This window comes from Vigna unguiculata, chromosome 3, assembly GCF_037176805.1.
Source record: "Vigna unguiculata cultivar grain cowpea cultivar isolate G323 ecotype 2 chromosome 3, ASM3717680v1, whole genome shotgun sequence".
NCBI classification, from domain to species: domain Eukaryota; kingdom Viridiplantae; phylum Streptophyta; class Magnoliopsida; order Fabales; family Fabaceae; genus Vigna; species Vigna unguiculata.
This window is the reverse complement of record NC_140794.1, coordinates 12700282-12727168: the sequence shown is the minus strand read 5'-3', so window position 1 is coordinate 12727168 and position 26887 is coordinate 12700282. Positions and strand designations below refer to the sequence as shown.

General features: G+C 30.7%; 1 protein-coding gene across 1 annotated transcript; it reads right to left on the bottom strand.

Annotated features, from left to right (window-relative positions):
- Positions 1 to 9293: 9293 nt before the first annotated feature.
- On the bottom strand, positions 9294 to 19124 carry LOC114179190 (uncharacterized). Its single transcript, XM_028065432.2, has 13 exons — positions 18815 to 19124; positions 17997 to 18070; positions 17662 to 17745; positions 17424 to 17504; positions 15484 to 15564; positions 13972 to 14064; positions 13447 to 13626; positions 13248 to 13315; positions 12146 to 12197; positions 11787 to 11840; positions 11613 to 11699; positions 10137 to 10203; positions 9294 to 9786 (listed from the first exon to the last, which is right to left on the bottom strand). The coding sequence occupies exons 1-13, from the start codon at positions 18954 to 18956 to the stop codon at positions 9695 to 9697; spliced, it is 1155 nt and encodes a 384-aa protein (XP_027921233.1). The 5' UTR covers positions 18957 to 19124; the 3' UTR covers positions 9294 to 9694.
- Positions 19125 to 26887: the final 7763 nt, after the last annotated feature.

The window sequence follows — 26887 nt, the reverse complement described above, 5'->3', positions numbered from 1 at the left end:
TCTGTAGCACCCTCCTACCCATGACATACTCGGTCGATAGCACTAACTCTCTCCAGGGAAACGATGTCCCCAGTGACGCCCTTGGAGATGACAGGTGTGCAGTTTAACCAGGAGTTCAGTAGACGAGACCACCGGAACAAAGATGATTGGTTGCGGACGTCGGCAGCCGCCCACCCATAGCCGCCTTTAGCAGGCCAGTTACTTTCTACCAATTCTTCAGGGGGATCTTCTCGAACCTCCCTCACCGTCTCCATTGGAATCCCAGAACTTGTACCCTCTTCGTCAAATTGCTTACCCCTACTTCTCTCTGACTCCGTACTCTCACTACTACTAGATGTAGACAACGATATACTATCGCTACTAGACATGCCTGTTTTCGTGTTTACGGGTAGATGTCGGCTGAATTTGGGAACTAGTCGGACAGTATGATGCACACAAGACCTCTGAATTCAAAACTCTCGCAAATGAACCAAGTAACCCCTCACTCGTTTTGAAACCTCTATTTATAGTCCAGAATCCCAAACGACAAAAACCCCTTCCCGCCAAAACAATACCCCATACCAATCGACACCATCATTGCGAAAGACATAACTTTTAAAAACGACGGCACCAGAACTTCTTGATTTGACCCCTGACACCCCTTCACCTACCTTCAGATGAATACCACTTTCTTAGCCTTAACATTGTTTATCACACTTAAAGGCTGCGGGACTGGTGTATCACACCCATCCGGTTCCGCCATCTTATCATACCAACACATGTCACCCTTGACCGACAACTCATATCGGACAAGGCTGGGGGACTGTTGTACCACACCTAGCCAAACTCGACCAAATAAGTAAACAATGCGTATACCAAGGCAGCCAATTATTCAGCCTAGGCCGAGTCAGCCTAACTTGTACCAGTTCTAACCTAAACATCTAGAGGAACAACCTGCACCTCATATAACCAACATAAGTCGTCAAGGTAAGTAGCTGGCCTAGGTCGACTACTCCAGCAGACCCGGTAAGATTAAAGCTAGGCCGACCACTCCAATAAACTTAGTGAAAATAGAAGCCCCCGCGTTCAATAGGTCTTAAGGGCCTGGGTTAGGGCCAAGGCCCACTCACAGGCCAAGCTAGAGCCCAAGTCAAGGCCCGGCCCATGAGGTAATCAGACATCATTAATGCCCTATAAATACGCGTGGACCCCAGTAATTAAAGGTACGCATTCATTAATCACTTATTTGACCTTCTGAGAGCTTTGACTTACTTGAGCTTCGGAGACTCTTCTACAGGTAACCCCTCCTGGGTTCAAGCTGACATATACCAACCGGGAAGAGACCAATTGAGGAGATAACGGACTACATGGTAAGGTGATGCTTGTACTTGACTCATCTTATTTGTTCTCTGCAAGAACAATTAAACACTAGTAAAGAGAATCAAAGTTCTACAAAATCTTAAAAAAAAGAAACTCATTCATGTACATCATGCAATAAATACAAAAGAAGAAGTTCATGATTTAAGAAGTACACTTGCTAAAATATCAATTTTATCATAGCTTTAATTAGGATTAAATATGTTTTTGGTCCTTAACTTATAGTGAAAATTAAAATTAGCTCCTTCCTCAAAACTTTGACCCAATTTAGTTCTCCAACTTTTGAAATGTGTAGATTTAGTTCTTTTAACTAAATGTTGTTAAGTTTATTTGACGTTTCATCATAACATTTGAGTTGTTTACATCGTTTGACACATTTTCGCTTCAATGTTAGTTGAGAAACACATTTAAAACGTCAAACAAACTTAACAAAATTTAATTAAGGGTATGAAGTTGAGGAGCTAAATTGAGCTGAAGTTATGAAAAGAAACTAATTCCATTTTCACTAAAAGTTAAGGAACTAAAAACATATTTAAACCCTTTACTTATAATGAACAATATAAGGAATAAATTGGTATAAATTGGTCATGATTAGGGATGTCAACGGGCGGGTAGGGTACGGGTAGTAGCTCCCCCATACCCTACCCGCTGAATAAATATTCGCCACGTATCTATATCCGTCGGGTATCCGTTATGCAGGTACCCGTTTATTTTTTTTATATCTGTGGGTATCCACGGGTACTCGCGGGTATTTACAAAATTATTTAAAAAATAAATATTTAATCATAAATTCAAATAAAATAAAATAAAATATATCATTATCATAAATTTTAAATAAAGTTCAAATAAACTCAAGTCCATACAAGTCCAAATAATTATAAAAATAAATATAAAATGACAGTCAACACAATGAAAATTCTTTAATTAGTGTTTTGATCAACAAGCCCATTTTCTCCCATTGATTCCTGAAAAATAATCAAATAATAAACCCCAACCCCAACCCCAACTGTCACGTGCCAAGTATTCTTATTTTGATTCCATCATTTGACAACAAACATACCATAAATGTCACTGTCTATATAGGATTTGATGTATATGCCCAATTTCAAAAAAGGGAAAGAGAAGAATGTCAAGGGTTGTACATGGAAGAAGACAACGTACCAATACTTGAAGCTGGAAGAATGAAGACAGAAGAAGATAAGATGTGTAGCTTAGAAAAAATTAGATCAGAATGTTTTTTACTAATATATATATATATATATATATATATATATATATAAGGGTATTTTTGTGAATTAAAGTTTAGCGGGTACGGGTATCCACGGGTACGAATACTATGATACCCGTACCCAGTGGCGGAACTTGGACTAAAATTGTAGGGGGGCCAAATTAGATTTGTTATATATAATTTTTTTTAGAAGAAAAACTATTCATTTTTTTCTCTTCATTTCCTCTCCTTATAACAAACACATATAATAGTAAAATTCCAAAAAATATTACTATCAGTCGCTATTATATCATGATACCAATTCATGAACACCATTTTAGATAAGGCATTCGTATCTCATCAATTTGATTTGGTGGTATTGTCAAATTTGATGTCGTTTTTTCCAGATCACGTTCTATTGAATTGTTAAATTTATTATATGTAACTCTGATAACTTTAGAGATTTGTTTTATATTGTCTTAAATTCTTGGTTCTTATTAAATTTCTCAAGCTTAGTTAACGTAAATGCATTTCTTTTTCATCTTCATCACAAACCTTTCTCTTTGAAAAAAAGGAATCAATTTTTTTACTTTTTATCATAATCTTCCTAATATAAATTTATTACCTCTTACCTATTTAGAAAAAATAAAATTTATATTCACAAATCACAATTATCACAATGCAAAATATAACAAAACTCATACTACTTTAATTAAATAAGCAATATTGTATAAATTCAAAACTTAAAAAAAAAATACCATAGGTAGCGAAAAACACAAAATCCCTAAATTTCATAATTAAGGATTATAATAATTTAGGAAAAAATATAATTAGGGTTCATACAAATTTCATAAAAGAATCCCTAAAATCATAATTAGGGGTTATATTAATTTGAGATAAACTTAATTTGGAAGAAACATCCTACAAAGAATCATAAACTAACATACATAAATCATAATAAGATACTAACCTTGATTTGTGATAGATCATGCAAGAATGTGTACATGAATCTCAATCTATGTGTTTCCAACCTCTATTTCCCAACCTTTGTATTTATCTCTCTTCACAGACTTTCATGATAATTTACATGATGGAAAGATCTTATAGTCAGAAAAAAACCCTAATCTATTTTATAAATTAATGTCTCTATTAAAATTTTTTATTTTATCTTTTATTATAATTTTCCATAATATAATTTTAATATAAATAATATATAATATAATTTTAAAAAATATATAAATATATATAAAAAAAATTCAAAAAAAAATGGGGGAGCCGTGGCTCCCCCCTGTCACATACTAGTTCCGCCAGTGCCCGTACCCGCCTCGTTAACATGCGGGTATCAAAAATACCCGTACTCGTGGGTAGCGGATATCTATTTTTAATATCTGTTTCTTACCCATTGCGAGTTTTATCCGTAGATACTCGCGGATACTGATATTTTTGACATTCCTAGTCATGATAGCAGCATATTATGGAAATCAAAACAAGAATAATATCATAGATATTGATTTTAATTATTATCATAAATAATACTTCTAATTATTATAATTAAATTAATAATTTCTCTATATAGAAAAACTGAGAATGAGATACAAAGATGATAGGAAAACAGATTGTGGGGTGAGAATATAAGAGCATTAGATTGTTAGGTGTAGGGAAAGGTGATGTAAAAATGAGATGATGTGGTGTGAGTAGATATTATATATTGTGCTAAAAAGATAAAAACCAATGTGTAAAAACAAAATATAAATGCGAGATTGAAAATATCAAAAGTAGGTTGGGACTAATACAATTAAACAGTAAAACATTTTTTTTCTTTTTCTTTTTTATTTATTTTTTTTAAAAGAAAGAAAATATAGATTGAGGGGTGAGAAAATAAGAGCATTGGGTTGTTAGGTGCAGGAAAATGTGATGTAAAAATGTGATGATGTGGTAAGGGTGGATATTATATAAGTTAAAATACTTCATTGGTCCACGTTTTTGTTTAAAAACTTCAATTAGGTCCTAAGATTTTTTTTTAGTGTCAATTAAGTCCATATTCTTCAAAATGCGTAACAATTAGGTTCATTTCGTTAGTATGGTGATAACGGTGTTAAGGATGTGTCACGTGTCAGCTCCTCATTTTTTAATTTTTTTTTAATTTTTTTTAATTTTAATTTTATTTTTTATTTTTTGAAAATTATTCATGTCACATGTCACGTTAATAGTGTGTCACGTGTCAAGTCAGTAAGATGACACATGTCAAGTTATTGTCTGAATCTCCATTTGATCCATATATTTGTTATTTTAATTACATTTCAGTCCATTTATTTTAAAATTTTAAATATATTTATTTTAACTTTTTACAAAATTGTTTTAAAATTTTATATTTAAATTTATAAAAATTTTATTTTTAAACCAACTCTAACATATTGGTGCATAAATAATAAATATTGTAATATCTTATTCAATATAAATAAGAAGTGATTCTTCTTTGAGTCTTTCTTTTGTGCATTTTCTATTGTTATATATAAGAAGATAATGATATTATGATTTCTATCTTTTATTCTTTGACGTGATTTAGTGTGAATCATTGATTAATGTTTTATATTTTTTCCTATATAATATGTATAAAATTAAAAAAAGAAAAATACTTTAAATTGTATACTAATTTATATTTAAAAAAGTTGGGGATCCAAGACCCCTCATTCCTAACTAAAGTCCGCAATTGATTATGATTTACACTTGTATCATATAGATCTTAAAAATATTTTTTGAATGAATATATTAAATTTCATGAATTCGTGACATTCATGTTTTTGTTGAAAATAAAGTTGAACAATAATACATCTCAAAGTCAATGTTTGCCCTTTTATGTAGAAGATATATACTAAGATCAATATGTTATTTATCAGTGGCGGATGTTTTAAGGAGCAGGAAGGGCCCCCTCCCAAATTTTTTTAATTATTTTATATTATATGTAATTTAGAAAATTCTAATGTTTTTTAAAAAATTTAAATTATATGTAGTTTATATTAAAAAAATATGATTTTTAAATTAGGTATTTTTTTAATTTTTTATAAAGTATAACATTTAATAATAATAAATGATAAAACATAAAATCAAATATAATAAAAATTAAAAATATTTATTAAGATACTTCTTTTTTTATTATCTTTTTGAGTTTTTTTACATATTAGATTTATCTCTTATTCTCACATTTTTTTTTTTCGCTTTTAAAAAAGAAGTTGGATACAAACTTATTATTTTTTTCTTTTAATTTCATTTTTTCTCTTTTAATATTAAAGAAAAAAAGGAAATTCTCATATCTTACTTTATCCTGAAATATTTATTTAATAGTTAGCATTATCTTTTATCTCATGAGTCTTATATTTATTTTTTATGAATATAGAAGTAAAAATAATGTATGATGTGTTTTTTCATAACCGATTTTGACTTATGACTTTATTATCATAGATTTTTTTAGGAATTCTCATTTTTTTATTAGATTGTAATAAATTATTTTTTGATTTTAATCATTTTTAGGAACTCTCAATCTTTTATTAGGTTGTGATAAATATTAATGAAGAATAAGATAATAGATTCATTATTTTAAAGTGATAAAAGGAAAGCTACATGTGAAGATGAAAACAAAACTAATTCAATTTTTTACATATTCTGAAACATAATACTAATAATTATATTGTTCAATTAGAAGATTCTTTTCTTAAAGTTCAACGAGTTACATGAGAAATTTCCTATTAATTATTTAGAAAGGTTTTCATATTTATATTAAAAGAAATAGCTGAAATTTTTAGTTTTTATTTAATTATTGATGAGTTTAAAAATATGAAAAAGTAATACTTTAGATATGTGTGATTTGTTTTGTAGTTACGGTTATATTAAATTATGTATTAATTTTTATTGTATAGTGATAATAATTAAAAATATAAATTGAGTACAGTTTTTGGCTCCCCAATATTATTGGGCAAGATCCGCCACTGTTATTTATCATGAAAGACCTTGAAGAAGCGTTTTTTATTCATAGAGACATACCTCATAGACTTTCAGACCTATCCCAAAAGGTTTATTTGATAGAGTTTTGAAAGGTTCGACATTGAAAGATCAATGAAAATGTTTTTAACCTAATGTATGTTCATGATTTCACTAGATGTGATATTTCTTTTACATTCACTATATGATTTGTAAATATTGTTATTCAATGTAGAATTGAAATTGTCTATAGATGTTTGTATCTGTTGTGGAATAATGTTTATGTAAGAAACATATTTCATCTCTTAGATTCTTTTTGTTTTTTTTAGAAAATATCCATAGATACAAACATTAAATAACAAACAATTTTAGATTATTGCTTTTATCTTTTGGATTATTGTTGAATGTTATTTTTCTTTTAGAAAATTATTAAATAACAACTAATTAATTTTAGAAAGAAAAATAATTAATCACTACAATAATTAATTTAGATATTAATTTATAAACTAAAAATCATTAATATATAAATTAATTTATATTACAAATAAAAAATTTAATTGATTTATAAATTAAAGTCTAAATTGATTTTTAATATTAGTTATCAATGTTTTAATCACCAAAAAATTTAGTATCTAAATAATTAGAGACATGTTGATGTGTATTAGAATGGTGATTGAACGTTAGCTATCTTTCTATTTTAAAGAAGGATAATTTTTTTTTAACTCATGTTCTCTTATGAACTATAATTTAATTCAATGGTGAATGTGTAAAAGAAAAAAAAAATGATTAATATAAAATAGGATTAAATATGTTTTTGGTCCCTCAACTTTCGGTAAAATTTAGAATTAGTTCATCTTCAAAACTTTTGACCAATTTAGTCATTCATCTTTACAAATGCATGAATTTAGTTATTTTAACAAAATTTTGTTAAGTTTACCTGACGTTTGAAGCGCATTTCATAATAATATTTGAACTGTTTACACCATTTGATACATTTCCACTTCAATGTTAACTCAAATATTATCATAAAATGTGTTTAAAATATCAAATAAACTTAACAAAATTTTGTAAGAAGGACTAAATCCACATATTTCTAAAAAGAAAAGACTAAATTGGTATAAAGTTTCGAAAAGGGACTAATTCCAAAATTTACTGAAACTTGAAGGAGAAAAACATATTTAACCCTATAAAATATATACTTTTGTGAGAATCATTATCAAGAATGTATTCAAGAGTTGTGTGATTTATATAGTTTTATTTTATGTTACCTTTGGGGGGAAATGAAATGTGACTTTTGTGTTCCAAATTCTCATTTAGAAGTGTGAGATATTTATTAATTATGTGTACTGAGATTGATATGTACACACAAACAGAGTCATGTGTTAAATCCTTCATAAACAGGGACATTTTAAACTACTTACAACCAAATAAACATAAACTTAAATTTAGAATAAAATAAAAATAATCTCATTGCATTGAATACAAATCCAAACAAAAATCTAACATTATCACGTCTAAAACATGGAATCTAGTTTTCCTAATAAAGATTATTGGAAGTATTTCAATATTTTAATGAATGATAATCAAAGTTGCAGTGCAATATGAAAGTGAGAAATGAAATCAAGGTAACTTTATTGGAAAATCCTAAATATATTTGCTGCAATTTACATTTTTTTCACTTATTTTTAAATTCTTAAATACTTAAAATTTTTTAAATGACTTAAATAGGTTTAGCAGTGAGTTTGATTTAGATATTTGTAAAAGAAAAAAAAATCATTTTTCACCCCTCGTAAATTAGAAATTTTGTTACACTATTTAATTATTTATGTATTGAACAATAGATCAAGCTATAAGTGGCACCCACAATATCTATGATATAATGTGAATACGTGAATATTCTAAAATTTCTTTAAAATACATAAAGTGAATACTATTTGTTTATTTTAAATTAAATATTAAGTAAAAAAAAAAACTAATGATTTCGAATTTTTTAGTGGTAAACATAAAAAAAGAAAAAATAGTTTACAAGACTAAAATTAAGGTTCCCCTATTTTATAAAGATTAGAAACAGTAATTTTAAATTTTACATGAATGGAAAACAAAAAGAAAGTTATAGAAATTAAAAAGTAAAACTTTTAATTTTACACAAACTAAAACATAATTAAACTTATGAAAGATCTCTTACTTTAAAATTATGTTAATTTTCATCCTATTATCTATTTCTACCAGCCTAAATATTCTCTGTTATTTTTCATTTAAATGTTTAGAAGTTTACACTAATTCTAAAGCATGGAATAACTTTTAAGCGTTTAGAAGTAAAATATTTTATTAATAAATTGATGAAAAACTAAAATTAGTATAAAATATAAACGTGAGGTTTAAAGAATCTTTTTAGGTTTTTCAATTCAAATAAAATCTGTGGTTTTAATCGATAAACTTTGAACAAGATTGAATTTTTTAATTAATTTAATTTGCAATTATCTAAATTAAAAATGGAGGTTTTAAATAATGAGAAATGGCTACATGGAAGTTGTTCAATTTTAAAGAATGAAGAAACTTAAATTAACCCAGAAAACTGAAGAAACAAGCATTCACAATCTAAACTAAATAGACCATGAATATAACTAAGTCAAATTTTATATGAGAGGGTTGCTAGCTATTAGAAGCATTTGAAACATTTCTCATTCATATAAAATAGCATTGCTTCCCTTGAATCCTGAACATTAAATAAGTAGATACGAAACGTGACAAAAGATTCAAATCCTAACTTAACAGTTTCAAATTCTTCAGTTAATGAAAATATTGCCAAAGATTACAATATAGCTGTGATAGCAATACAAGAACCGTATGTTATGCATAATCAACCATTTCATGCACCATGGAGCAAAAATACTATAAAGTTCCCAATAAACTCTCTGCATTCCTCATCTTCATCCTGTACTATTAAAAAGCCACCAAAGTAGCAACTGAAATTAAATTGCTACACCCGAATGAAAAATCATGATCCAAAAATACACTTCATGCATCAACTGAATCTACGGCTCTGCTTAACCCTTGGCATCATGTGCATACGCTACCACGTTACAAACTATACTCAATGCACCACCAAACCAAGTATACATCAAAAGAAGATTCTTCATGCAGAATGTGACCAAATCATCTATATTTTCCAAGCTCCATCTTCTTCTTGATTGTTCTCTGACCATAATATATTGATGAATCTATGATCCCTGCAACGGTAAATACACCTGTGCAGAAAGGTTGAAATGAATTTTTAATCAGTTGCGTCATAAAAACATAGATGTCCCTGATGTAGACAAGTGGATTCTGAATAGAAAAAGCATTAAGTTCAAGTAGTACCTAGCTCATACTGGCTATGAATTACAGTATTTTTCATTCAGAGCTTAACTTTGATACATTGTGTTAGTGTAAAGATAATTATATGCCGTCAACTAATCAGAAATCACTTTAGATATAGCTTTGAAATGATTAGTAGAAAAGTTCATGATTGTTAACCATATGATGAAAGTTGATAAGAAATTAATTTATCACCGTTATCTTTCCCTGTAATGAGAGGATAGCAAGAACAAGGAATTACCTCCAATAATTGCACAAATATTGGTTAGGAAATGTAAGAATGGAATATGCTCCTCTTTAAAGTTGACCTGCAACATAAAACAAATCAATTTAAGATCCAATACGCTTCTTCTTTTAACTTGCACTACAATATGCTTCAACAGAACTATGAAGTTGGGTTCTTGGATATCCTCCACGCAACTAAAAGATAATGGATACATATTTATGTTGAATCAGCAGAATGTATCATAATTATGGGACAATTATAAATAAAATACCAATATCAATCATATCAACCCGATTGTAACTTGCAAAAGCATTATATTTATATCAACTCATGTAGATATTTTTAGGATTAGTCACGCCCTGTAAGCTTTGACTTGTATACTTGTTTCCAAGTAACTCACATTATGTGTTTAAGGTAGAAGAAGGCTTCACTTTCAATAGCTGTTAGTGCCAAGAATATTCGGATTATTATTAGTCTTAGAATTACCTGACAAGAACTTGTATTAATAATACCATAACTTGACCTAATGACACCTCTAACAACAACTCTTTGCAACCCTAATAAATTATCACTAATGTAGGAAAGGGATCAAAATCCTCAAGATATCTGAATTCAGTTAGGGCCACAAATTGACTCTGAATATCTTGCGCTCATTGATAACTCAACCAGAAAAACATGTAAATCAGTATCTTAGGTTCAAGAAATCGATACTGTTTGCAAATTATGTACAATGAACAAATGAAGTTTTGACTTGTGCAGGTGCTTTTATTTCGCAGCGTCTAATTGTGTGTCTACACAAAGACACTGCACATTGTTTTCATCCTATCAAAATATTCCCATTTACATTTTCTTCCAGGTCATCCTATCAATGTAACAACTTCGCACCTCCAGAGAAACAAATCAGAACAATCAATAGTTAAATACAAGCTGATAAAAAAACGAAGAAAAGAAAACTAGCTAAATACAAAATCTTGCATTTTCTTCCTGTTTCCCTACACTTAGACCCTAGCGGTGTTTTTAAGTTGTTTTACATAGTGACAAGATTTTGAAAAAATTATATTCGGTATGTGAAGTTTTAGAGATCAAGTATTGGTCCAAAGTTTTTAAGTTTAAGTGTTGATTTTGAATTTGATTACAATGGAGATGGATAAGGCTTAACAGTTCCAAACTCCTTCGTGACTACAATAATTATGGAAGAAAATAAACTCTATGCTGGATCTGAAGGGGGGACTACTCTTGTGTCCTTTTGAATCTATAGTAACAATTTTAGATAGAGACAAGCAGCAAAAATGCAAAACAGGGCACAATACACCCATTCACTATATGAGGAAATGCTTAAAAGGTTATCTTACAATACAGGAAAAACAGAGACTTATGCATGCCTGGCTGTATCAAACTAAAGCAGAAAAACACAACTTCGAGTCCAGTCAAGGGAAGCAGAAAAGACATCAACATTATATGCAATTTGCTAGAAAAATTAGGCAATTTTACCTTGATTGGAGATATGTCATAAAAGAAGAAAACTCCAGGAACTGCAACACCCAGCTCTGAACTCTTGAAATGCTCAGTCACGGAATACTGTGCAATAACATTTATTATGTTATGCTACGTAGGCACTATCCAATGAATCGTGAAATGACAGTATGTTCATAATATTAAAAATACCTGATTTGAATGGATAACACGACCTCTAATGTCTGTGTATATTGTAGGGACCACCTGCAATGTGTACACACATAGATGCCCAAACAGGTATCAAGCCAGAGCATAATTGCATGCACAATATTCAAGCAGTTAGAAGAAAGCATAAATGATGCAACAATTTTGAAGCAAATATTCTAAATGTTTTTGCTGGTTTTCTCGTAGTTTTGGCAAGACAAATACTAGAATAGACTAGAGTTTGTAAATGCAGTATACTAAAAGAAAAAGAAAAAAAAAAAAGGAGAAAATGCAATTTCATCTCATAAGAAGTGCACGTATTAGAGAGTTTCGGATAATAACATAATTACAGATACATAACTAACCTTTATAAAATACTGGTACATGCCATGAGTTGGTCCTTGCACCCACTTTACCCTGCAAAGGATTGGAAGGAGAACAAATTTAGGAGACTTCAAACGATTAAAGGAAGAAAAATTTAGGCACGGTTTTTTCAAATGACTATCATTTGATGAGAATAATACATCACAAAATTTTGCAATCATGGTCAACTTAAATGCTCAGAGAGTAAAGAAAAGATGAAAAATAAATTAACAATTTGCTGCTTCTGCAAAAAAAGCTCATCGCAAGGCTTCATTGTAACAAAATATGAAAATTGAAGTTTGTCTGTATGTGTATTGTAGATGTAAAACCAATCTTAAACAGCTTAAATTTTAGGTAGAGTTGGTCCTTAAAATGTATTGCATGTGAGTGGCCAATAGTTACTTCAAATTTCAGGTATATCATAGTTAAGAGTTCTCACCCCTTCCATTGTATTTTGTATTTTCAATACAAACCTACTAATACAAAAGTCAGAGTTTACAATTTCAAGACAAAGCATAATAGATGTATTGTAGTGCAGTTATAACTTCTAAGACAATGGATATTTTACAATCAAAAGTCTGGTACCCTGGTTTCAGCTCTATATGTTGAGAGAATGGGAAAAACACATTTATTCAATAGCCGAGTAAAAGGCTAATCTCCAAACATTTGAATGCTACTTGTTCTCAACAATAGGGTTGAATAAGGGTAACAAACAAATGACATTTGGCCTACCCTATACATGAAGTTATGGCTTAGTCATCAAATCTGGAAAACAATCTGGTTGTTTATTATTTTTGAAGATTTCAAAAGGCCATTTGGGAGAATAAAAAAACTCATACATTTCATTTTAGTGCCTTGCAAATTGCAATGTGAGGAAACATGCTTCACAGTGACTGAAAACAAATTATTGTGCTTTTACAAGTTATAGTCTTTTAAATGGAAACTTGATTAAGTTTTAATAATAGAGGGGAAAAGTAATTTACTTTAGAATCTCATTCTATAGCATTAGATTCAAATTTTTACAAATCTCAGTATGTTAAAACTCATGCCCATGTCCATCCTTGACACCAGAAAATAAAGGTATCTGCTGGAGAAGAAAATTACCCGTCAAGAGGATTTACCAATCCAGGGAAATGGTGACCAAAACTTAATTTGTTGATCCGATGGCTTATCTGCATCGCATCATATTTTGAAAATCAACCACGAGATTACAAGGAAAGGAAAATCATAAAAAATATATCAAAGTTTTCAAAATATGATAAATAATTCAGGCAAAGGATAACTAAAAACAGTTCAGTCTTACATTATAATGATTATCCTGTAAAGCAAGAAGATCAGCAAGAAATACAGCAGACTGAAGAAAGCTTTTCCCGGTTGCAAAATGAAAATTTCCAGCCACTTTATTAACTTCAAGAGATCCTTGAATATTGCATCCTTCACCTTCTTCATCCCTTACCCTTTGCACATAACCTTCTCTTTGACACTAAAACAAAACCAAAGCATCAGAATGTAGTATACCTCCTACAAATTCAAACATGAGAACAAAGTACACAAATCCAGTATAATTAACATAAATGTCGGATTTCATCAGCCAAGAACTCCGATACATGCTATATAATGGATCAAGGATCTATAGAATAAGGTACAGCGAAGCCTTCTCATTCCTGTTGTTAGCCTCCTCATTGCATCTGGAAGTTTTCATAAATTATAATAAATGTGCTTCAAGCAACAACATACATAAAACAAGTAAAACCTCACAAGTGTGGCATTTGAATCCACAGAAAATGCTAGTACTTATTGTGTAATAGAAAGAGAGTATCAAGCCAACCTGATCAATCAAATCCATATTTGTCAGAGCCCACCCCTTTTTCCTATATGCTTCACGCACTTCTTCACAAGAATTACAACAGTGTTCATCTGACTGCATGAGAATGAACAAGAGAGAAACCATAGACATAAAAGAAATCACTAAACCATTGGAGAGTACAAGTTGCACTGAAATTAAAGTGTACAAATACACAGTAAAATATAAGTTTAGACACCATATTAATCTACTCAAATGAAAGCATCAATGATGATATTAAATTTCACTTAAAAATAGTATGAGTTTAGACAGCATATTACATACTCAAACTTCAGTTACCCATAGATTCTGGGATCATTCCATAAAAATACTACTGTGTTAGTCAAACCAAAAATATTTAACCAGCATCATCCCAACAATGTAACACCATAAACAGTAGGACCAGCTTACCATTTTCTACAATATAAATACATTTAACAAAAGAGTATTATTAGGATTTATCATTGTTATAGACATTGTTACTGAAAACGAACAGTGAAGATAATTTTGGTGTTTAAGAATAAGCACAGAAATAGTATATCTTTCTATTTTTTTCAACTTAACAAACATAAGAACTTTGATGACATACAATAAAAGGCATGGAACAGAAATTGAATAAAGGAAAAACTGTTACTGATGAGAAAACTACAACACAAAAAACACAATTAATGTATAAAATAAGTTTAACTAAATTTTTAAACCCTAGAACTTATGGTCAAACAAGTTTTTATCTCCCAAATTAAAAAAAAAAACATATATATCACTTTATTCACTTAAATTTGAAAAAAAATAATAATATATGTGTGTGTGTTTTAGACCCTTAGCACTAAATTTGAGGGACTAAAATTATTTGTTTTAAAATTTTGAAGACCAAAACTGAATTCACCCTTCAGATGCCAAAAACATAGTTAAGCCTTTTCCCCACTATATTATCTAATCATGTAAAGTCATAAACTGTATTTTCCCATATATATTAGACCAGGGCTTGAACACTGTTATCTAAGGTTGACAATACTTTATACAAAAAGTAGACCAATGCACAAAAATTATCACACAGGTAATAGTTAGATATTTTATAAGTTATGAGTATTAGTTGGATACTCCCATACAAAAACTGGGATAAAGTGAGGTTAAAACACTTATGGTCTTTTAATGTCTTTCTTGTGATGAGGCATGAGCCTTTTCGAACCTCATATGATAGGGCATCAAAAACTACCTAGAACCTTGAGGACACTCTTCACCCTAGATTACCTAGTTTAGATCCAAAACATTTTTTATAGTCAAATCTCACCCAATTATGTCACCACAACCCTTGATAGCTAATTTCTCCCTTCTTTTTTCATAAAATCTTTAAGACTTTAACACAATTTAAAAAAAAAAAAAAACTACTGAACATTAACACTTTGACAGTCACCACATTGAAACCAAAACATGTTAAAGTTACAAAAACTATAAGAAACATGAGCTAATTTAAGTATAGTAAATGGTCAAAGGTACCTCTTCCGCACCAAAACATGAACCACAATACTTCTCATCATGTCCAAGTCTGCCACCATGTTTTTGTAAGGGTCTCTCAATCTGGAACAAAAAAGATATACAGGAAACAGGAATGAAAACTCTTTATACATGAACAGTGACCTTTGTCTTCGAAATGAAAAACATAAAAACTTAGTAGAAACAAGGGGTATATAGACATTTACAACAGTTGACTTTAATTTTTTATGCCAGCCATCATTGGTAATGAATTCAAGAGGTAGGAACCAAGATCCAAAAATAAAATCTCATCAAGGCAAACACAACAGGCGACCAAATATAAATATATACAAGTCATTACTGTGTATAATACCCAGATCAAAATCAAATTATAAAACAATTCAAACCAGAGAACCTTCTACTTCCTATAACCACTAAGCATTAAAAATGACATTATTGACTTGGGAGAACAAACGTAATGCTGGAAAAGCAATCTACAAGAAAAATGATCACAGAGACGCAGAAGAACAATGCCAAACCAAATCCAACCCAAGTAGTCTTTTTTGAACAATGAATTACCAGTTACATTACAACCATCCAGTCTAAAGGTACTTTTTCCAACAGAAACTCAAGATCCCACATAAAAGTCTGTAAGAGCTTCATTCATTAATATGCAACAATCATGCTATCATCCATATTCTATTCCTGCCTTGAGTAACGAAGCTTGTATTCATTTTAAAGTACTTTCACATTAAATGTCTGAACTTTACAAAGTTGATAGCTAGCATGAAGGATTTAACAGGTCAGAACCTTTATTCTACTAGTCATCCCTATAAATATAAGAAACACAAGTGCAAGGCCTTTCATTTCCAAGCAGCTCAGTGCAATATTAAGACATAGCTAACATGGTTCTCTAATACTACAAAAGTATGAAATGTTTCAGGCTAGCATTTCTATTAACAATAATTCCTCTTAATTTGTATTAGAAGACAACACAATTATAAATAAGGTGGCCTTATCTCACAGCACAATCTATGAACTGAGCCTCAGGATCTACCAAAAACTAAATTTTCAATAAAATCATTTAATGTACAATCTTTTATCATGGTGTCTCCTAAAGTTATCATCAATCATCCTTTATAACTTTTAGCTGGACTATCTTCCATTTGATTAACTTTTCCTATATTTTCATACCACCTTCGGCTAGGTTTAGTCATCTTCTCAATAGGTGCTTGCTACTAAAACTTTCTCCCAATTTTCTCCTTTCTTGTATATCCACTCATTTACCTCAACATTCTGATCTCAACAACACTTTTCTCTTAAAACCCCAATATTCAATGCTATAAAACAACAACAAAGCCTTAACCCACTAGATGAGGTCAGCTACATATATCAGACCACACTACTACTACTCAATTCAGTTAAACTAAAGCTTCAAGAACATTATTTAGCCAAAGATCCCTTAATGATTTCCTCCGATGTCTATTTTGGTCCCTCAATGGGTGTTACACCAATCTTTCCTTGTATATAGTCATTTCTTATTATGTCCTTTCTTGTATGACCACACATCCATCTTAACATTCTCATTTCTGCTTTTCCCACCCTTTTTCTCATGCTGTCCTTTTAACAGCATTCACCACCATATAGTATAGCTAGACATGTAGTTGTGGAAAAAAACCTGTCTCTGAGCTGTGTAGGTACCTTGCAATCACACCAATAATCACTACTGTTATAGTGAACTAACAATTCGTGTATTTGAAAAACTCTTTAGTTAGATGCTGCACTCATTTGAACATAGATATTGAGTTCAAGCTTAAAAACACACAAGATGTATGTTGCCACCTTTAAAAGTAAATGACAAATAGTGTAACGGCAAGTTAAGAGTCAAATAGATCAAATTCTATGACAAACACAAAGCAATCAACAAATGTGAAGTAAAAAAGAGCCAGGGTATTTCAGCTAACCTTTGGTGCACCAATTCCATCCTTCCTCTCTTCTATCACACTACCATTACCATCAATTCTTTTCTTCACTATATTATGTCGCTGCAAATAGAAATAGTACAGTGTGAATAATGTTTAATAACTAACAATGGTATAAACATGAGACTAGGGAAATGATAGATAAAGAAGTGTAAATATGCAGTTAGAATTACAGGAACTGAAAATTAATTGATAAGATGCTAATGTAAGCAGAACATACTATGTCAAGGTGCTGCTCCCCACTAATATCCATTGCATCTAAACTGAGTATTGAACATCGAACAGCAGGAAAAGTGACATCAAACTGCATTTCAATGGGAAAAATGAGTTAAATTTTTAGTATTAAAAGGTAAAGTTAATATTAAGATGGCTAATGCTTGAAGACTTAGAGGATATATGAAGGTACAAGGCCAATCAAACAAGAAATATGGCACCTATACAAGTTGTATCGACAGAAAATCACCAAACAAATAAATGATTCATAGATTGGACTTGGAATATGAAGATCTGAATAAAACTGAAAAAAGTTATACAGCAAATAACAACAATAATTACATTGATGTGCAAGGTATCTCCTCTTGAAGTATCCACCAAAAGCGTACTCTCTGTAACTGTGTAGAGATATAAATCTGCAATCAAAGGTAATAGATAATATTATTGAACTTTAATGGGAAAGATAACGGTCACATGCACATATCCAGGCAACAAAGTAATCATTCAGAGAAAAGCCAAGCTAGCTCATTTAATATCACTCAATTTTTTTCTATGACTGGGTCTATTCCTTTTATCCCTAATAAAACTAGCAATAGTTAAATAGCAATCATCACTGATTTGTGCCAATAATTTAGAACATTACTCCTGTCATACATATCTGGATTATATTATCAGAATATTTTCTGCGACATGAATCAGTGCACCCAAATGAAAGCCCAAACAAACCCTCCTTTACGGAAATCCTAAACATATCATCAATTACATTAATGAATCAATGGATCTAGGTCCTTATTGCCTTGGAACTCTCAACTATCAACCATCAATCTTTTATAAATATGGAAAATGGTCGGAAGAGGAAGAAGATGAAAAAAAAAAAAAAAAAAACTATCGTTCCACCTAGACAGAAATCTTCCCTTTCCTAATTCCTAAGTTCCCTCACCACTCAATGAAAATACATTACAAATTCAGCTCAATGCAACAAAATTGCCGAGCGCAGGACAAACAAATTAACACAATTTTCTTAACACCCGAAAATAAAATCCCCCACTTTAAAATTTCCCACCTTTCCGAACCACCCAACAAAAACAAGTCAAAACTCCAACAATCAACAAAAATTTGAAGGAAAAGAAATACAAAAATAGGAGATGCAGGTCACATACTTAGCTCGGAAAAGAAGAGAAAGAGCATGACAGCCGCGGAAACGACGGTGACGACGCCGCCGGCGAGCGTGCGGCTATAAAAATCTTCATTGACCTTTGGGTAAGCGTCCAAATTGCGGAGCCTGTTGAAGACTTTATCCATGGATGGTCGCCGAAACCTCACAAGCACCCACCTTTCAGAGAATATTATACTATGAACGGCGCTCCGTCACCAACGGTGGCCGGAGAATGGCGCGTGGGGAAGGAATGGGTTGTTGAAGAATGAGGAAAGACCGAAACAAACACGGGATCATATGACCTCCTATTCAAGGTCAATTTAGTCAAACATGCCGTCTAAAACCCCTTTTATTTTCCATAAAAAAATTTGAACGATTGGTAAAAAATTTTAACTGATTACTATAAATTGAACATTTTAAATTTGGAAATTAATTCTCAAAATTACATTTAACTTATTACGGCTGTCTCAAAGTGGATAAAAAGAACTTTTTGAATTTACGTTTAACAACCACAAATAGCGTATTAACTGATTTTTCGTTTCTTAAAATATGTTTGCTTCATTGGTGAAAAACGAATCTCTGAATATTGGTTGTTGTTTCAAGGTACAAATTTCACATTACTTGTTACTTTTATATACCCACAATTTGAGGTAAAATTTTATATTATAGGCACATATTTAATTTATTTTTCATTTAAAAGCACTTAGTTTTATAGTAGTTTTGCTAATTATAGGAGAGAAAGGTGATTGTGTTTAAAAACTTGCTTTTATAAACATTTTAAAATAAAATCCGAGTCTACTAATTCTATATAAACATTTTAAAATCTTAATTTTAGGTTTTAAAAGATTAGGTTATTAAAAAATATTTAAAATTAATAATATAAATGATGGATATTTCAAATGGATGTCTACTATTAATAAATATAATCACTTTAAATATATAATTATTAAAAGAGGAATATAAGTATCTAATAACCATATTAGTAGAGATATCTCATTCTTAGAATTAAGTGATTTAGATAATGTTATTTTTGAATTTATTCACTTAATTTTGATACACTTGAATGATGATCAAGTCAGCAGAACATAAAAGAAAAATATCTTCTCTTAACCTCATTTATAAATATGTCAAAGATTTATCAATACAAACATTTATTGAAGAAAATACTTGTTTTATTATCTTCATATATTATTATTTTGTGTAACATCTCAATTTTAGCATCTTAAAACTAATAAAATATAATGTTTCACTTTAATGTTCAAAACATATAAATTAATGTATAAAGTATATTAATACAGTCTTACAAAAAATAGGATTATATAAATATATCAATTATACAAACCAACTAAAAACCAGCAACTATAATTCTAAACACAAACTAACCACTTATAAGAGCTTCCCACTCAGACCTTCCCCTAACCTAATAGGTGGCTCCTCATCCTCCAGAGGTACCTCTAAAATTGCAACATCATCTACTCCCACTGAATAGGTGACCATCGCAAAAGAAAGACAAACAAAACAACATAGAAACATAAAAGAATGGTAAGTTAATGTGCAAAAGAGATATTCATATATATATATATATATATATATATATATATATATATATAATATTTCAAACATTCAAAATACTTACAAACATGGTATAAAACATATCTCTAATTACACAAGCAGTTGACATTAAACTCAATTATCCGGATACATGCATCTGACATTAGATTTTCTAGTGGCCTGCACCTACGGATGGTTCCCAAACTCTACAAAGTTTGGCTGCCTCAAGGGGTTATCACCCAACCATCAACAAGGTAAATCCCTTTCACGCTTAGGACCAGATCAAGTTCAGTGACTAGGACCTTTTGCTACTCTTCACGACATAACTCATTCTACTTTATTTGAGTGTCAATGATTATTAGAATTTCAGGATACCAACCAATAATGAATCATTGTGTCAATGCATACACTAAAACCTCCACATTGAATCTCTCCTTAAAATTCTTATCAACACATCACATTCCATGCTCACAAACAATATCTATAATATTCAATAATCATTACAAATCAGATATATACATAAAAGAAAACACATAGAAATTCTAATTTTAGTTAACAAATATCTGTGCAAAATCTAACCCACTTGCCCAACAAATACATCCTCTCATTGGGCAAAAAGACATTTTTCGACCAGCGACTGGGGGTTCGCCTAGTGAGCTTCAAGTCTGGAAAGCCCTAAGTCTGAAATCCGCCCAGCGAGTATTTACTCGCCAACGACTTCCAAATAAGTTACATCCCTGACTCATTATTCACCTAGTAAGAATTACTCGTCCAATGAGTCTGCATAATTATGCAAAATATAAATTCTGCATATGCATTTCCATTCATTTTTTAGACCATCAGAGAACTTCACAAATATCAATTACATGCTTCACTCAATTTCATACACAATATCAGCATGACTTGAATTAACTAAACATATTACCGTACCAACACTCCTAAGCAAACCACATGACTATTAGCATCTCAATTTACACACATCAAATCACATACAACAATCCAATTTCACTAGATAAAATCAAGCAAGTCAAGGAATCAGTGACTTTAATAATCTCACAGGTTGTCAGGTTTTACAGAGGGGGTTTCACCGGGGAGAACAACACCAATGAGACCTGAGCCCAACCCATAAGACACTGACACCACTTTCAACCCAAAACCTTAAGGCAATGGGTTTATGGGTCTTTATTCTTATATAGTGCTCTACTTTCTCATTTCTGGTCAATGTGGGACTTAGACTCACACTTGTATTCCTAACAATCTCCCCCTCAAGGGTGAGTCCCTTCAATCACATTGGTACACCCCCCTCCAGCCGAAGCTGCCCAACCACGAGTACTCCTTTTCTGCCCTTTTTCTGTACCGCCGTTATTCTTAACGGGACACGCTTTACCTGGAACCCTTATCTGGGACTCTTGCCAGGAAGACTTTCGATACTAGGACCATACTGGTACTACACTCGTCTGAGCCGGTATTAACCATCGGCTCTGATACCACTTGTTAGGTTTTACAGAGGGGGTTTCACTAGGGAGAACAACACCAATGAGATCTGAGCCTAACCACATAAGACACTGACACCACTCTCAACCCAAAACCTTAAGGCAATGGGTTTATGGGCCTTGATCCTTATATGGTGCTCTACTTTCTCAATTCTGGTCAATGTGGGACTTAGACTCACACTTGTATTCCTAACAATCTCCCCCTCAAGGGTGAGTCCCTTCAATCACATTGGTACACCCCCCTCCAGCGGAAGTTGCCCAACCACGAGTACTCCTTTTCTGCCCTTTTCTGTACCGCCGTTTTTTCTTAACGGGACACGCTTACCTGGAACCCTAACCTGGGACCTTTGCTAGGAAGACTTTCGATACTAGGACCATACTGGTACTGCACTCGTCTGAGCCGGTATTAACCATCGGCTCTGATACCACTTGTCAGGTTTTACAGAGGGGGTTTCACCGGGGAGAACAACACCAATGAGACCAGGTCATACACAACATAATTAGCTTCCCTTACCTATTATCCTACTTAAACAACTCTATAAACGCCAAAATACCTCTAACTTCACATGATACTCTATCTACACAAAGAAACATCACAAGAATGATCAGAACATACTGTTATGATCATTGTTCAGTAGAGACTCATACTAGTGATTAAAAATACGCATGCAAGTAGAAGATAGCTCACATGCAACAGAAAAAAGAATTAGACTAAAAAAGAGAGTGAAAACTCAACTTACGCGAATGAAGAAAGTGATCGGTCCAATTTTAAGAGCTTGCCGTGAGGATCAATCCTACAGTCTTGATTCTTCAATCAAATGTCCAGAGAAACAGAACTCCTAGAGAGAAGTATGATAACTCTAGAATAGTGGTTTATAAAGAGATGGTATGTTTTAAAATAATGAAACTCACTTATAATAATTTTATTTATACTAAAACATTTTAATATTAAAATAATTGAGTCTCACTATTTTAAACCAATATCACTTTTAAAACGTCATTTTCTAAGATATTACATTTTGTGTTGTTACTAACTTGGATATCCAAAATCTTTTCTAAACATATATTCATTCGATACTCACATCTTCAATAAACATAAGGAAAACATTAATAACTGAAAACTTATTTAGAATATAACTTACATGTTTATGTTTTTCATTTAGACTTGGCAGTGTAACTTAGAAAAACTAATTTTATTTGTACTAATATTTTATTATGCAAATTTATTTGATATAATACTTTAAGATAAAAAAATATTTGAGTTTATATTTTTAATGAATAATGTTATTTAAAATTTAAAATAAATATATATAAAATTATATATGAATATTTATAGATACTTGAAAGTATAAAGTAGTTTATAAATACTTTTCAAATGGGTGTCGACCAATGATGAATTTGATAGCATATTTCAATTACTTACATTAATTCTCTTTTGTGTATTCTAAAGTTGCAAGATCAACAGAAGTTCTTTTAGGTACAATAATAAATTTAATGAAGGTTTAACAAAAACAATACACTTGTCAAGACATATCAAAATTTATATGATTAAAAAGAAGCTTTAATATATATATATATATATATATATATATATATATATATATATATATATATATATATATATATATATATGAATGAGATTTTTGACAAAGATACCCATGATTTATATGATAACAAATCATAATATTTTTAGTATATCTAATAACATTTTACATGAGACTGAACAATTAGACATAGGCATAGTCTACTGATATAATAAACAAATAAGAAGTTAGATGGAGTCTGAGGGTTAGACACAAGTATGTAAATAGTAAATAAAGTCTAAAAAAATCAATAGACATCAAACAAAGTCCTAACAAGCACTAGACATAAATATGAGAAAACCAAAGTTCAAAGGAATCTTAGTTATAACTCTACCAAGACTAGATGCATGAAGCATCGAATGCATACACATAAAGATTAGGCACATGTCTAAAGTAAACAAATTATATATTCAACAGTAAACAAATTTTGTTCATAAAAATCACAAGACATTTATAAATGTGATTATGTCTACTTTTGAAAGAAGTCAAATCATCCTTCCTAAAGATGATTATGAAAAAAAAAACATAAAACCCTCGTTTGTATGCTTAATATAGTGATGTTAGAAGTTGATAAGTTTCCAATATGACTTAATTTTGAGATAAAGTTAACATTTATCTTGCTTTGATCATGTTAAATTTATATTGAAATCATCCTAATTTAGCTTGTTTTACGGTTTCCAACACCAACAGTTGAAGCACTAGAGTATAAGACTTATGTTATAAAAGCAAACCCAACTAGGAAGTAAACCTATGTAGCTAGAGCCACAAGTGCATTGTTGAGTATTTTCCTGAACAATTTACAAAAATAGAGTTGCACTCGTATTTTAGACAGATTTGGAGGAGCGAAAGCTTAAGCACTTTTGATAGACTTTTTGTAAACACTTTTCCATGTACTTTCTCATTAGTATAGGAGACATATGGCTACTTAAAGTTTTGTATTTTTTTGCATCAATTATAAAGAGTTAAGTCTCTCTTGTGTTGAAGTAAAGATGTAACCCTTCAAAACTCTTTTGTATTGGTACTATTTTATTCATCAAAGTATGCTTTCATTACATATTTATGAATTAGTTTATACTTGTTATTAGATGAACTTATCACTTGTCTTATTTCATTAGCTTTGGTTTGAGTGAAAAAATAGTTCCAAGTTGTGATCCAACTAATTCTCCTCCTGCTTTTAGATGCTAGGAATAGATTTAAGGCTCTAGCTGGTTATAAAATCATAATCTTAATGCAAGTGGTTCATTGAAGCATACATTGAGGAATCATACTAAAGTTTGATGATCTTAAGCTCTAGGTGTCAAGAATGGACCTAGAGTTACATTTGAAGAAAACTCACAAGATATGAATAATTGTATCTTTATGAATAATGATATAATCATTACAAGAGAGGAACAAATGGTGAAATCTAGCTCCAACACGTCATTATCATATTGAAGTTAATCTTTTACTCCAAACTGATTTAATATCTTTATTGTATTAAACTAACATTTCAATACATCAAATATGTTTCTTACATTCAATATAAGCCAAATATTGTTTTACACAAGTCAAACTTGTTTGAACAGTGTGTATTTTACCAAATCTATATGGATACAACACTTATTGTATTACAAACTACCCAATATATTTGCTGGAAAAATTGATTGCATTGAATCATCAACAAAAGCATAGAGAAGATGCAAAATAAAAGTTATCCTTTACATACACGCTAAGTGTAATAGTGAAATATATTAACAAAGAGTTAAACATATTTGAAAAAAGTACTAACATAGGACAACGAAAAAACACACAATTTTCAACAAATACTTTTAAGATATCTATAAAGAGAATTGAAACCACACAAAAAACAACCCAATGAAATATAAGTTATTTAAGCAAGATTTGTATGCAAAAATATTTTGGAAGCTTCTGAGCATTTGTGGTAAAATCTCATCCACTACATGACCTTGAAGTGAAAACTTTCTTTATAAATGCTTCACTTTTGTAAAGTTGGACTTTAGTGCAATGAATGTTTAATCCATGTATCTTTTCTTTGAGAGATTTTCTTGTAAAAACCAAAATAACTTTTATTGTATTTCCAAGTGTAGCATTGTGTACTCATTCAACAATGATAGAGTGTATCGTGCTTTATCTCAAGATAAGATGAAGGGATAGTCATGAGTGTGTTTTATGTACTTATTTGTAGGTAAAATTGATTATGGATGATACTTATAATCATATTTGATCAGTGAAAGTCTTTGAAATTGATAGTAGAGAACTAGGCATAACCTAGATTAGGGTGAACTAGTATAAAACAAATGGTTCACTATTATTTTATATTACAACTTTACAAACCCTTGTTGGTAGTCTTTTAGATGTCGTAGATATTTCTTGCACTCAACTTGTTATGCTTCAAAGTACTTTTCATAATAAACATCACTTTCTCGTACTAACAATTCCAACTTTAGCATACAAATGCATAAAATTGGTTTGTTGTGTTAGAGACTTTACTAGGTTGTGTTCCTGCTAAATCTAGAATGAGACTTAGGTCAGAAACATTAATTGTGCATCTCCCATTTTATGATAATATAAAGGTTTATCTACAAAGACAAAGGTGGTTATTTATTATCCACTTTATTGCTTAGCGGTAGTGAGGTAGTGGTATGATCATTAGGTTTTCTTATTCTAAATGGACTCCAAGCCCAATATCTAAACCCAAATACTATCAACTTCTAGTACTCATCTAAAGATCGAGATTTCCTATCCCAAACGGACCAAGATGTGTTAATTAGTGTGTTCATCACTTTTTAAGATAATTAGACATATTCTAACTGAGATTGAGTCTTGTCTTAGATGGTTTTATGATGAATGTCTTTTAGAAAACAATCTAATGACTTAGAAAAAGTTTAGCTTCTTTTCTTGTAATTGTTCTTTTAATTCCTTTCACTTAATGGTTTTGTAATTCTTTGATTACTTAATGAAAATATATTATTTCATCAAGGCTTTGTATTATCTATTATGATCAAAACTATTGAGACTATATGTTTCCATTGGATAATCTAATGACAATATCATCTTGGTCTAACATTTTGGACATGCTTTAGTTGAAATCACTGTAGTGTGTACACATCTACCACTTTCCATTTGATTTCTTAATCATGACTACCTTTACGAGCCATATGTACAATTGACTATTGTGATAAAACTTCATTTTTAAAATATTTTTTATCTCTTGGTCAACTACTTATCATCTTTCTTCAAGCTTTCACATTTTTTATATAAGCTTGACTTTAGGAAAAATGGCTAACATGTGACAAATGAAATCAAGATTGACTATTAGGATGTCAATTATGCTCTACATAAAAGGTCATAATTATGAGTGAAAATCTCCTCTAACTGTCTTTGGATGTATCAACTAGTATTTAGTTGAAAGTGCATTGAATTGATTTTGAATTTAGTTGAATAATGATC